At 47.0% G+C, this 15,689-nt stretch overlaps 1 protein-coding gene across 2 annotated transcripts in view; it reads right to left on the reverse strand.

Moving 5' to 3' along the window:
- The window catches only part of atrn (attractin), a 158,010-nt gene that overhangs the window by 16,169 nt on the left and 126,152 nt on the right, over nucleotides 1-15,689 (reverse strand). For both annotated transcript variants that reach the window (XM_083792563.1, XM_083792562.1), the window contains exon 27: nucleotides 6,335-6,442. In XM_083792563.1, coding sequence (XP_083648689.1) covers nucleotides 6,335-6,442 — 108 coding nt within the window. The remainder of the gene's footprint in view (nucleotides 1-6,334; nucleotides 6,443-15,689) is intronic.

Here is a 15,689-nt window from a genome sequence, read left to right on the forward strand (position 1 = left end):
CCCGCCACCACCCATCCCTAACACAGTTGAACTGCCATGGAGCCCCAACTATGATGGAGAGATTGAGTTTCTTTGGCTTCCTCGTGTGCGCGTTTGGATATGCTACAATAACGATGGTAAGAGTCCGCAACACTGTATTACCGTTTGTCCAGCAGCTGCGCTAGTTTCCAAAGTGGGGTCTGGGGACCCCCAGGGGTCCTTGAGGGAGTTTCAGGGGGTCCCCAGCTAAATGATAGTTAGGAACCAAATGGACCCTTATGATCCTCTACTGCTGTGCTCTTGGCCGCAAAGTCCAGACAGGTAACCTAATATAAAAAAACATTGTTCCACTGCCACTATCTGTACTTGCGCCCCCTTGTGTAACCCCCCCCCCCCCCCCCCCTTCTCCCTTGGTACTGCTTATAAATAAAACGGAACGGCGAATCGCAAAGGTAATCATCTGGCTGTGACCGCCGGCTCCATTTGTGGAGGAGAGCAAGAGAGGGGAGCGGGGGGAGGGGATGGGGAGGAAGAGGAAGGGGTGAATATTTCTCACATCACCAGCATCAGAGAGGAAGACTGAGGAGGAAACTTCCTACCACGGCCGTAAACAACTTTAATGACACACACACACACACACACACACACACACACACACACACTCCATTAACACCATAACCTTTTCAATCAGAGTTTCTATCATAGGTCATAGTGACTTCATGGTTGCCTTGCTGATAAAAAAACAAACATGGCGTGGACACCCGCTACAGAGAACATGGACACCCGCTACAGAGAACATGGACACCCGCTACAGAGAACATGGACACCCGCTACAGAGAACATGGACACCCGCTACAGAGAACATGGACACCTGCTACAGAGAACATGGACACCTGCTACAGAGAACATGGACACCTGCTACAGAGAACATGGACACCTGCTACAGAGAACATGGACACCTGCTACAGAGAACATGGACACCTGCTACAGAGAACATGGACACCTGCTACAGAGAACATGGACACCTGCTACAGAGAACATGGACACCTGCTACAGAGAACATGGACACCTGCTACAGAGAACATGGACACCTGCTACAGAGAACATGGACACCTGCTACAGAGAACATGGACACCCGCTACAGAGAACATGGACACCTGCTACAGAGAACATGGACACCTGCTACAGAGAACATGGACACCTGCTACAGAGAACATGGACACCTGCTACAGAGAACATGGACACCTGCTACAGAGAACATGGACACCTGCTACAGAGAACATGGACACCCGCTACAGAGAACATGGACACCCGCTACAGAGAACATGGACACCTGCTACAGAGAACATGGACACCTGCTACAGAGAACATGGACACCTGCTACAGAGAACATGGACACCTGCTACAGAGAACATGGACACCTGCTACAGAGAACATGGACACCTGCTACAGAGAACATGGACACCTGCTACAGAGAACATGGACACCTGCTACAGAGAACATGGACACCTGCTACAGAGAACATGGACACCTGCTACAGAGAACATGGACACCTGCTACAGAGAACATGGACACCTGCTACAGAGAACATGGACACCTGCTACAGAGAACATGGACACCCGCTACAGAGAACATGGACACCTGCTACAGAGAACATGGACACCCGCTACAGAGAATATGGACACCTGCTACAGAGAACATGGACACCTGCTACAGAGAACATGCAGTGCAGTGTAATGCCCTGATTCAATTTACAATTTAGGCATTTAGCAGACGCTCTTAATCCAGAGCGACTTACATTAAGCAAGAACAAAAAAAGCATGGGAATAGATCACATAAAAACATTTATCAAGAAACATGCGTAAGCTAAGAAAGTGGAATATCTATATAATGAAGCTATACATATAAACTATACATCTATACTAATATGCTATACATATGTACTATGACGTGCTATGACTACATACAATGCAATTATAGTGCTGTCTACATAACATGCTATAAGTCTGTATCAAATGCTATCTAAGTCTACAGAAATGCTATCTAAGGGGGTGGGGTAAGTGCTATGGGCCATGATAGAGTCTGAAAAGGTGGGTTTTCAGACTACGGCGGAAGATTGGGAGTGATGCTGCAGTTCTGACTGCAATGGGAAGTGCATTCCACAGTTTTGGAGCCAGAAGGGAGAAGAGTTTGGGACGTGTGGAGCGTTGATTCGATATGCATTAGGCCATGGACCCCTTTTTGATACGATTTTTATTTATTTTTTATCTCTGAGACTCCAATATTTCTATTGTTAGAACATGACTGGGTCTGATTTGTGAACAGCTTCTCCCCCCGTCCCCATCCCCGTCCCGTCAGACTGTTGAACAAGGCCTGAGCACCACCGCCTGTCACCAGCTGGCCATGGACTTTACTCTTGTGGATTTTACCTGTAAATTATCACCCTGTTATCGCGCTAATTTCTTTTGCTCCTTTACGTCTAATCTCATGTACACACCTGCTGCTAATGTGGACCACCTCGCACCTCATGTCTGACCGCTTGTACACGATGTACCGTCTGGGTTATGTGGATGAATGTATTCGTACGATTCGACTACCAGTCGACTGTAGGCCAATCAGATATGACTATATCTACAAGTTCTGAGTCGGGGACAGGCCTAGTGTGGTAGTATGGTTATGGTATAGTGTTGGAAGAGTAGGAGAAAAGCTGGAAGCCGAAGATCTAAATGGAATTTCTGCTCCTCCGCTGGGGGGCTGGATTGGGAGAATAGGAGGAAAGATGGGAATGGAGATGGAAGAACAGGAGGCAGGAGAGAAGGGGTTGAAGGAGGACTGGCTTCTGATGCAACTTGGTTTTATGGCAAGATACCAGCCCCAGACACACGCACACACACACACACTCACACCACAAGATACCAGCCCCAGACACACGCACACACACCACAAGATACCAGCCCCAGACACACGCACACACACACACACACACCACAAGATACCAGCCCCAGAAACACACACACACACCACAAGATACCAGCCCCAGCCACACGCACACACACACACCACAAGATACCAGCCCCAGCCACACGCACACACCACAAGATACCAGCCCCAGACACACACATGTCACAACATACCAGCCCCAGACACGCACATCCTTAGACAGACTCAGACATGGCACTCATGGGCACGTACACGCACGAGTGCACACAAACACCTTACAGAACACACACACACACACACACACACACACACACACACACACACACACACACACACACACACACACACACACACACACACACACACACACACACACACACACACACACACACACACACACACACACACACACACACACACACACACACACACACACACACACACACACACACACACACACACACACACACACACACACACACACACACACACACACACGGCAGCAGAGGAGATAGAATAAGTGGAGGGCTAAGTAAGGACAAGAGGGATGAGACAGAAAGAGGATCACAAAGGAGACACAAAAAGAGGATACGAGAGAGAAAGAGTTTTTATTATTATTTTGCTTTATGTTTGGTTTGTTGAGAGAGAGAGATAGAGAGAGAGAGAGAGAGAGAGAGAGAGAGAGAGAGAGAGGAGAACCAGATAGATAGAAGGCGTAGCAGATAAAGAGAAAGAACATGACAGGGAGAAAGAGAACCAGATAGAGACAGAGAGATAAGCATACTGAAATAGCTAGAGAGAAGATAGACCAGATATAGAGAAGAGAAGAACTGGAGAGGGAGAGAGAGAGAGAGAGAGAGAGCGAGAGAGAGAGAGAGAGAGAGAGAACACAAGGAGATAGGGAGAAAGAATGAGAACCAGATACAGGACATGGGAGCGTCTCAGTGATCTGATCTTGTTCTAGCAGGGAGTCAAATAACCACAGTTCTACCCAGGGGGGCCTTGCAGCCTTCGCTGGTAGTAACCTTGCCATTGGGAAGCCAAAGCCCGTGCGATGGATGGGCCCTGTCACTGTCCCGGGGGCCCCGTCACTGTCCCGGGGGCCCCGTCACTGTCCCGGGGGCCCCGTCACTGTCCCGGGGGCCCTGTCACTGTCCCGGGGACCCGTCACTGTCCCGGGGGCCCTGTCACTGTCCCGGGGACCCTGTCACTGTCCCGGGGGCCCTGTCACTGTCCCGGGGTCCCTGTCACTGTGCCGGGGACCCTGTCACTGTCCCGGGGGCCCTGTCACTGTCCCGGGGTCCCTGTCACTGTCCCGGGGACCCTGTCACAGGAGATGGGGAGAAAGAATGAGAACCAGATCACTGTCCCGGGGGCCCTGTCACTGTCCCGGGGACCCTGTCACTGTCCCGTGGACCCTGTCACTGTCCCGTGGACCCTGTCACTGTCCCGGGGGCCCTGTCACTGCCCCGGGGGCCCTGTCACTGTCCCGGGGACCCTGTCACTGTCCCGGGGGCCCTGTCACTGTCCCGGGGGCCCTGTCACTGTCCCGGGGGCCCTGTCACTGTCCCGGGGGCCCTGTGACTGCTGTCCCGGGGACCCTGTCACTGCTGTCCCGGGGGCCCCGTCACTGTCCCGGGGGCCCCGTCACTGTCCCGGGGGCCCTGTCACTGTCCCGGGGGCCCTGTCACTGTCCCGGGGGCCCTGTCACTGTCCCGGGGGCCCTGTCACTGTCCCGGGGGCCCTGTCACTGTCCCGGGGGCCCTGTCACTGTCCCGGGGGCCCTGTCACTGTCCCGGGGGCCCTGTCACTGTCCCGGGGGCCCTGTCACTGTCCCGGGGGCCCATGCCACCCTGCAGGAATAGGCCTAGAATTCTGCAGCGCATCTGCATTCCGGGGTCATCCATCACATGAGTATACAGTCATGGGTGTACAGTAAGTGGGGCCTACGGCTCTGTGCATAGTGCCGTGCACTCTGTTGCCATTTCTATAAGAGGAGCCGTGATGCCATTTAATCTTCCGTGCTGCAACTTAAGCTCTACTGATGTCGCCACTGTTATCAGTCAATCATAAAGGTTTGGGTGGTGTAGTCACCTTGCCGTGATGTAATTCAAAACATTTGCAGGATGTCATCGATAGCTACTCTCTTCTAAAATTGTCTCCTCATGACTTGCATTGCACAGAGAATCATGTCTTGTGAACTTTAACCCCTGTGGTGTGGCACACATCAACTGGCCGTCATCTAAACTGGCTGCTATCCCGTTGGCCTTATCTGTAAATCATCTGTACAGGTCCTGCTCACTTTACAATTCTATCGTATTGATTCAGAACAGTGCAGAGATGCCCTGGCTTCTTACCGACTGAGACACCATTGGCTGGCCTTCTCACATTACTTGTCTTCTTACCATTCATGAAATAAATTCTACTTCAAAGACTAGACCAAATGTCTATTTCTAAATCTACAGTAATATTTCAATAGTGTGAAACAGAACACTGCTGAATGTCCATTTCTAAATCAACAGCAATACATCAGTAGTGAAACCGAATCCCTCTATTTATCATGTCCAACACAAATAAATAAATAAACTCCAGCTCCACTCTGACACTGTTTCTACCTCTAATGCTCTCTGTCACACCACCTCTTTTCAACTGCACCACAACTTTCCAACATTACCTCAATACTTTCTACCATTAAAGCACTCTATTATGACACCCAACTAAAACTCTTCCCCAAGTTCACTCATTCCAACTCTCTGAATACTTCATCCTCCTCAGCATCTACTTACAGTATGTTCCAAGTCGGCAAAGTTCAGCTAACCGGCCCATTAGAATGCACAGCCACCAATCCGCTGTACCTGGTCTAACAAGCAGCATTAGCACTATCACTCATCTGCAGCCCATTTCCATCAAGCACGTCCTAGATTCACACATGATGGGGCTGCGTCGAGCTTCTCATTAAGTCGTGCTAGACCCGCACTAGACTTCAAACTCCCCGTGCTAAGTGAGCTTCAGTCTGGGCTCTCCACCGGCTGTCAAGGAACCTAATGGAAGTCAAGTCATTCAAACCCCGCCCCCACAAGAAAAAGAATCCTGTATATGAGGATTATGGAATATTTGACTGTAGTCTCGAAATCTAGAAAGCTATTTCAAGTTCCCTATTCCATATTATTATAGAGCCAAATCACAACAAGTTGTCTCAAGACACATTACATATAGAGCAGACAGAGACATTGTCCCACCCTTAGCGTGGATTTTTGAGACAGTGGCAACAAAAAACGTCCCCATAACTGGAAGAAACGTCAGGCAGACCCAGGCTCTAGGGTGGACGGCCATCTGCCTTGACCATGTCGTGGGGAGAGAGACGATACCGTACTGTCGGGTGACATGGACGACAGAGAATAAAGGTCACGCTCACCTTGACATTTCCTCCAATAAGGTCAGGTGGCTCCTCGTCCGTCTCCAAGGCAACGTTGATGGTGGCGAAAGGCCGGCTGGCCATCTGCTGCATCTCCCTTAGCAGTTGCTGGTGGGGGGTAGAGGAGGTCGAAGGTCAGTGACACTAATGTACTCTCCAGTAAAATCCTCAGTGACCATTTAACTCTGAGAATGTACAAATGTAACCAAATGGACCCGTAGGCCGTAACCATTTAAAACGTCTCGTCTCAGTGAAACAAACTTGAATTGCAACTGTACTTGGGCAGATTTTTCAGTCTGCAGTGAAACTCTTGTTTGGTTCAAAAATAGCTGTTCTACAAGCTCAAAACACGCTTTGAGCTCGTAGAGCGGGTATTTTTGAGTGGTGCAACAACTCCTATAGACAGCTATGTGTGGCTGTATCCATATAACAAAAATAGCATTATAGTGTTTGTTCACCAAGTGTCACTTTTGCACAGCCTAACATATAGACACACACAGGCCAGGGAGGGCTTGTACAGTACAGTACAGTACAGTACAGTACAGTACAGTACAGTACAGTACAGTACAGTACAGTACAGTACAGTACAGTACAGTACAGTACAGTACAGTACAGTACAGTACAGTACAGTACAGACGGGTCAGATTTCTTTTTAAATATAAATAACTTTTATATTTCCAGGTACAGTGGAAGTTTAAACTCTATACAGTCTCTATACACACATTAAAGGTCCTTGCAGACTGGACACGTTTCTCGAAAAAAACGGCAAAAAAAAAGCCGAAAAACGCAGTGTGCAGGGACTACACACAAATAGACTTGCTCAAGGGCACGTCGAAGGTAGCGGCTGAGGGAATGGGGGGAACCCATTGTTTATTCAACCCTTCGCCGACCTCGTCTAATCTCTAGACTAGACTACTATTGACCCCCTTTTGAAACAATGGCAAGACTGATGAACGTGAGACTTGTTGATGTCACATACATAGCAAATGACATTAATCTTTAGATTCTTATGTCTGCAGGCTAGTTGTGTCTATTGTCTGCGCGCCCCACTACTGTATGCTCTGCTGTACGCCTACAGAGTAATTTAAAAAGAAAGGACCTGTACTTGACTTTAAATTGTCACTAATGGCGAGGAGCAGAGGAGAATGACAGTAGCAGGTCAACAGACGGCGTTCAATTCTCTAACCACATGCCACTGCCAAGACTCTGCCGGCAGGCTCCCACCTCCCTCCCTTTCCTCCAAGTAATAATGGACTTTATGTATGTGACAGATGTTGGGGGAAGCATTATAAGTGGTAGTTATTAAAACACAGGCCCACTGGGCATTTTAGACCCATTAAGGATAAGCAGAATCTATAAACAGTAAGCCCACTTGCAGCTGTGAGTATTGTTGGTGACAGGTGTGCTGGATAAAAGCAGGCCTTTTATGGGCAAAGATACATAAACAAACAAACTCCTGCACTCCGTTACTTGTAATTAAGGCATTTTAATGCAAAATAAAGCATTTGATCCCGACATTTCCATTTGGTTTACAGTCCTTTTACAGCACCACCCTGCTTTCGAAGCACGCACAAGTGGTCGTTAAACAGCAAATGGGGGAAATCGGGGTGTTTCCTACACTGCCTCTTACCCTGGCACCACAGTATACTAGGAGCTGTGGTTTATCTCCTGTTAAACTCACTGTAATGGCTTGTATGACCATGTTGCCCACTTGACCGCTTTGTTCAGTACATGCCTAACATTCAAATGTACAACCAGGAGAAGAGGAGATGGAGGGAGATGTGGACTGAAACAGTGGTTCCCAAAGTGGGGTCCAGGGACCCCTAGGGGTCCTTGAGGGAGTTCCAGGAGGTCCACAGAAAAATGATAGTTAGGAACCAAATGGACCCTTATGGGTCTGTAACTCAGAGTGTACAAATGGAACCAAATGGACCCAGGACCCTAACGGGTCCATTTGGTTCCATTTGTACACTCTCAATTTGGATCTCAGAGATAGAAACTTGGGTCCTTGAAATTAAACGGGTTGAGAATCACTGCTAGAACCGTAAAAACTTCTCTTATGGGGGTCCCTGGCATACATTTTCAAATGTGGGTCCGCGGGCAAATTAGTAGCAATTTGGGGGTCCTTGTCATGAAAAGGTTTGGGAACCACTGGACTAAAAGGAGAGGAGAGAGTGAAGAAAAAGCAGATGACACGCTGAAGGACAGGAAGAACGTTAACACGAGGAGAGGAGAATGACAAGCAAAAGCGAACAAAGGCTGAGAGGGGAGGGGAGGAAGAGGAGTGCAGTAGGAGAGAGGAGGATGAAGATCAGAAGATGGGAGCAATGACAAACAGGAGCAGGAAGACGTGACAGCGGGAGGAGAAAGCAAAGGTGGGCGGGATGAAGCCAAAGAAAAAAAGCTGACTAAAAGACTGGAGGATGAAGGAAAGGAGGGAGGAAAGAACGGGATGAATGACACGAAGTGACATGAATGAAAGAGGCAGGGGGAGAGTCAGAGGAGTTTGAGGGAGAACTTGGATGGAGAGTAAAAGACAGCAGGGGAGAGGAGGACAGCGAGGATGAGCATGTTTGATGTTTATCGGCGGGCTGAACATAAATAAGGGAACAAACGCTATCAACTGTCAAGACTCTGGGAAAACCTCACCAACACTTCTCAACAAATCTCTCTCTCACACACCCGCACACACGCACAAGTAATAAAACCTAATTTTTGTTTTTCTAAAACTGTGTATCTAATAGATGGTTAACTTCAAAGAGACAGTTCACACTGTAGGATTCACAGAACAAAAGGTGTGTGCACATTGTGAAACATTTCCGTTGTAGTTCAACACAATCCATTAGTCTCTCATTAGGGTGAGTCTTGGGATTGAGGAGCAGACGGGTGGGTGGGTGGGTACAAAAAGGAAGCACCTCTACAGCGATTTGACTCGAAAGAGGAAAAAGGTAGAAACTGTATTGTCTGTATACATAATTATGGTGGGGGAAGGGGCAGGTTGGAGAGGTCACATTGCAGAGGGGTTGTCGGGGTCTCATACCCATCGCGCCTAGGCCTGACAATTAGTCATTACTCTATTGTTTATCATGGTTATTGACGTTTTAGAGCACTATCTCAGGATGCGACGCTTTTACGGATGTAACTCCGTTTCTATGAGACGCACATGAATCTCGATCTCTCTCTCTGAGTGAGAGTGAGATAGAAACCCCCAAAACTGTCCCAGATTCCCTTTGAGGTGTGAGCCAACTCATTAAATTTGTTGTGTGTGTCTGGGAAATGTTTGTGCTGCCTTAGACCCCAACCACCCCGCCCGCCTGCGCTTTGACAACAGCTGCCTGTGGGAATGAGCTGAGCCCTCATTCTCCCCTGTGAATAGCTACTTTTAAACCCAGACAAAGAGCCTGGTAAGGAATCACTAACATCCCAAGTTCTAGGCTGTATTGCATAAATGGGTAATCCAGTTTGTCTTGCTGGTATTGATTCTGTGCTTTTGGCTCTGTTTCTGTATGTGTGAACGTGTGTGTGTATATATGTGTGTGTGTGTGTGTGTGTGTGAGGTGTGTGTGTGTGTGTGTGTGTGTGTGTGTGTGTGTGTGTGTGTGTGGGCACTTGGCAGTGTTTGGGGACTCTCATGCGCACACACCCAACCACGTGAAAGCACCTGGAGCAAGTGTGTGTTGTGGGATGTGTTTCTTTATATAGCCCGCCAAACGGTATAATGAGATCTAGGGGAGAACAGAGCAACATACTGTAATTGTTTAACTGCCTGTTTACGTTTTCACTTAAAATGTACTCGTTAAAATGCATGACTTTTGTGATTTTGTGGGACAAGCAGAGCTGACTTTGTGGCTGATTTCCTGACTTAATCACTTCTCTGGACTTGCTATTTCAATACTATAATTCAATCCAAGCCTATATTCCTGCTGGTTGACTATTTTGACAGATAAAGCATACATGATGTACAGTATGTATTCATACATTTTTGAAAATCAACCTGTATGAGGCATCACTACATTTGAGGTGAAATATTTGTAGAAACATTTCTAAGAAGACAGTTTATTTGTCATGCTTCAGGTGTTTAAGGACCTTAAGGGTTAAGCTCTCAATGGGCCTCATTCACCAACCATTCGAAAGAAGACGCTTTCTTTAAAACAATGAGCTCACAGTAAAATAACTAGTAAATATTTATTTTTCGCTAGTACAGGATTTGTACGCATGTATGTCCCCTGAGAAATGTATAAATCAAATCACAGCTCATTAATACCTGCATGATGTCATATAAAGGAAAAAGTGAATACTGTACAAATGGGGAATTCCCACGAGAAATGCCTAAAAAAGCTTTCTCCCTCATTGTGATGATCGATTTGAACTGCAGCAGATTGTGTTAACCACGCGTGCATGCCTACATATATAGAGTTGCTGCCATGTAATTGGCCGATTAGAAATTTGCCTTAAGGTCCCACCAAACCGAGCGCGTTTTCCGGTTTCTCCATCGGTTTTACGAAAAACGCGTCTAGTGTGCACTGTGCAACCACCTTTAATGTACAGTTGGAAAAGGGTACCAAATGAAGGCCATGGGTTTATATTCCCTCTGCACTATCGTTTGGCTAATCTTTATCATTTCATCCTACTATGACTTTATTGGATATATTTAGTAGTGTATGCCTTTCTCCACATTTTTTAAAGCACTATGTGACAGCTGTTTGCAGGTATTTCATATACTATTACATTTCAATTGCCCTTCAATCCACGTGTTCAACTTCTCCAGAAACTAGGCATCCTTGAACATTTTCTGACGGGTTCTGGCAGTGAACTGCTTCCATAATGATACAACGGACTGACTTCGGCAGCAGCATCAGACACATTTCAAACATTCAGAAGCAGCTGCCAATATCTGCCTGCAGACTCCATCCTTTCTCATAAGCGGCATTCCTTGATCAGAACTGGGCACGTGGATTAATCTACTGGACACGCTCCAGAGGGGGCAGTGGGGCGTGCTCGGTGGAGTAAACAAACTCTATAGACCGCGGTGCGTGCACCGTTTACCTCTCTCTCTCTCTCTCTCCACATATGTTGGTCTTTTGTCCAAGAAAACAAGTAGGATATTTTCGGTTTGGATTCATTCAGAGAGAATCTGCTAGGATGGACGGCTCCCTGCTATACAGTATTGGCTGCCTATCTCCATGACCCAGTATGCTTTAAACAGAAAGCCTACCATCACAGTTTTAACTTTCAGTTGAGTCCAGGGGAGATTTCTGGATTTCTGGAGTAGGAGTTTCCTCCTACTCCAGTCTGATTTAAAATGGACAGCTTCATTCACTTTGATATCTTATCTAGCAGGTTTGCTGAACACAAACTGTGTTGCAGCAACGCGGTACACCCCACAGTAATAAAGTAAAGACACACAAGTGGGAGCTATACACATGACAGTACAACCACAGTTTCCTGCTACTGAGCCTGTTGAGCAAATTGGGGGTCAAGAGCTCGCTCAAGGGCACTACAAAAGTAGCGGTTGAGAGAAGGGAGTGCGATTCTTGTTCATTCTTCTCTCCGTCTTAGATTTTGAACAATGAACCCCTGCGTCTCCCTCTATACTTGCTTTACTACTTTTCCCCCCTTCTACAACACTCAATCTTTTTGCCGAAAATAGCCCACGTACAAGTTCAGAACTCGTCAGCATTTCTTCCCAAAAAATATGGATGGTGGGTTCAAGTGGTTAAGGCCTAATGTCACCCGACACAACTCAGGAATGAATTAAGTTCGAAACAGAAGCCCTTGAAGCAATCCCACGCAATATATGATTTGCACCAAACCCAATTATTGCACTGAGCTCTTCAGTGAGTGCAGCTGCACAGCAAACATTGTCTGCTGTGAAGATAACCAGCAGCCAAGAGTAACAGCACAGTCTTTCTGCAGGGGTAGTGTGAGTGTATGTGGACAAGAGCAAATGACTTTGGCTGAACTCGCTTTCCCAAGCTTCATTAATTGTGTATATGTATACACCTACTTATGAGGCATGTGGACACGCAAGTGTACAGCTGTGCACATGCAGTACTGCACTTGGTTTGCATGTAAATTAACATATTTGCAGGCATACACTCATTTTGCTCCCATGCATGTGCGGCGCATGCACGTAATCGAGTGCATGCTTAGTGTCTGCACAGATGACAAAAATACACCTAATTATGCCGCATGTCCATTGGGACCTACACAAGCAAACATCTGCACACACATACCTGCACCCCCTACAAACACTGCATGGAAGGGGAAAAAAACATGCCGCATTTGCACACAACAGACACACGTACGTGCACACTTTAATGAACACACAAAACATGTGGGCACATACAGACACTTGGTGAAATGTTTACTTGGCGGACATACAGATATGGTGCATTAGCGCGTACTTCACAAACATACAGATATGGTGCAATAGTGCGTACTTCACGAACAGACAGATATGGTGCAATAGTGCGTACTTCACGAACAGACAGATATGGTGCAATAGCGCACGCGCGCACACACACATGCACCCCCCCCCCCCTTAGGGAATTTGGTTTGAGCATTCACAAAGTGAGCAGCAGTGTGCCAAAGAGATTGAGTGCGTCAGCAATGTGTGCATGGGAGGGAGAGGGATGGAGCCGGAGGGGGGTGGGGGGTGGAAGAGTGACAGAAGCTCAGGGAAGAGGGGAAGGAGATACTCGGGAAGGAGAAATAAGGAGAAACACCAGTGGGAGGCATTCAAAGACTTCACCCCTGGGGGAAAAGGGCCACGCGCATACAGTACACATGCACATTACGCCCATCATGCACTTCATCTACTATCATGTGTGCTTCAGAACTCTGTCCATGGGAGAGCGCTCAGCCATCCCCTCAAGATCACCAAGGCAAGAGAGAGAGATAGAGAGACTAAGACAAAGTGTTGGATGAGAGGAAGAGAGATTTGAAAGTGAGATACAAAGCAGACAAAGTATAGAGGAATGTTTGATGGAAACAGCAGAAGAGAGGGCTGCAGAGAGGACAGCTGCAAACTTAATTTGGGCTGCTCTCTCTCCCTATCTTTAAGAGTGAGGTTTTTGGTGGTAGAGAACTGACATGAGAGCTCCCTCTCTCCTTTATTATCCAACTCTCATCTGTCTCCCCCTCTTTTATCATCCTCTCATCTTCTTCTCTTAGCTGACCCATTTCTATATATCCCTTAACCCGTCTCTCTCTCTCTCTCTCTCTCTCTGCAACACACTAGACCAAAGAACCACTTCCTGCCTCTCTAAATGTGGGGTTTGTCAGTGCCAAGAGACGAAGAAAATGTAGAGGAATGACAGTGCTGGCTATAATTTAATGGAGGAACAGAAGAAGACAGAGTCAGAAAGAATGGACAGGAGGTGGGGATTTGTGAGGGATGAGATTGAGTGGGGATGGAAAATGAACGAAAAATGGACAACAGAAGTGGAAGGAATCATGAAATGAATTAAGTGATGACATGAAACAAGAGAGAGTGGTGGCAGTAGGACAGAGCTTTGGGTGAGTAATGGGGAGATGAAAGACGTGTGAAACGCACAGAAAGAGACAAGAACCCAAGAAAGCGAGTGATGGGATGAAACAGAATGAAGAGATGCTAGGGGCGTGATAAGGGACTGTCAGTGCCGAGGGCTGGGGAGAGGTTAGGCTTGAGTCAGATGATATACCAGGGGATCGGGGACCCAGGAAGAGGGAAGTCACCCAGAGTGTGCGGTGGGGTAGGGCCGATAAGGTGCCCATTGCATTCTGGGTAATGAGACCCTGGCGCTGATCTGTGCCAATTATTCACGCCAATATCTGTGGACTACTGATTAAGAAAGGGACTGTTGAACTGTCTCAGGAAGTCTGGGAGAGCGAGACAGAGCGACACACACACACACACACACACGTGGAGAAAAGTTTTAGTATAAAGTAAATGTAATTGTAGACTTCATGCATTTGAACACTGTAGACATATGCACCTAGACTACACACATCTCTCATGTACTGTATAGTATATACAAAAGTAATTTGAAGTATATATATATATAATATATATATATATACTTCAAATACATATATATTATATGTATGTATCATGTATATGCATGCAGAATATGCATCAGTTTTCTTTTCACAAACTGTGTCCACACTCACCCCTGTACAAATCCACACATAATATGCATACCGCACTATAGCTATCTGCCCACACACACATGTGTTTGTATTTTCTCTCCAAATCTTATCCAGCCACAGTCAATATTTGCAGTGATCTTGGATGCCTTCAGGCATGGCTGAACTCATCTCAGCACAGGTATAGGAGACACTGTTCAGGGCCGGTGTGGCTGCTGCTCCAGTGCCCCGTTTCATCACATTTTGATGAACCCACATCCTGTCGGGTTCGAGTGGAGCCTTGTTAACTTTGACTCGTCTACACAGAGAATAACCATTAACAAGATCTTCCTGTAAAGTCAAGTAAGCGTGCGCCTTCCCCTCCGTTAAAGCTTTTGGCTTTTCAGTATCGCTGACCTTCAACGGCTGCCCTCTCCCCTCTCTCCCATCCCGCCTTCCTTCATTTTAACTCCCTATCCTTACCTCTCACTTCACGATTGATCACCTCAGAAGTAGGCCTCTTTTGTTCTGTGCAGTAGAGCAGTGCAATGCTGACCTCCGGAGGGAGACGAGGGGAGAGGGGGTAGAGAGAGAGAGATGGAGGGCAGCTCTCAGAGAATCCATAAGCATCTTTCCAGCTAATCTACAGGGACCCACAAGCTTTAAGCTGCTTCCTGCAATGTGGAAAAGGTGTATGTTTTTTGTTGTTGCTGCTTTTCCTTCCACGTCGCCCTGTTTTAATTTGCATTGTTAAGTCAGTATAAGCACGGTCCACAAGGGCGTCACACTACTACCAAAGAATGGGGAACTTCCATGAGGCAATAGCCTCGTGTTTCTGTTTTTAGCCCTGCTATAGCGAGCGCATGAGGCTCTAAGGATGCCGATGTCGACCCGCTCAAAACACTTTTACTCAGTAGGGCGTAAGGAGTCGCATGGCCTCAATGAAGAGCGAACAGGCTTTTAGACGGTTAGTCTTGTTATTCTTTAATATGGTTTAGATGAGAAGAAAGTGTTGGCTGTGGATTAGACCTACGTGAATGAGATATACTGTAGTGTAATAGGATCCATTTGAGAGCAGATGAGAGCCACACACACACACACACACACACACACAGGAGGAGAGCTTGCACAGTACAGCACCACTCACTTTTTTTGCTTATTTTGAATTGAACAATATAGAAACAATATCATATACAGTATGCTTATGATAAAAAAAAGTGTCCTTCCATAGTCTAACCCTTCAGCT

Source organism: Protomyctophum parallelum, assembly GCF_964188405.1.
Source record: "Protomyctophum parallelum genome assembly, chromosome: 20".
Taxonomy (NCBI): domain Eukaryota; kingdom Metazoa; phylum Chordata; class Actinopteri; order Myctophiformes; family Myctophidae; genus Protomyctophum; species Protomyctophum parallelum.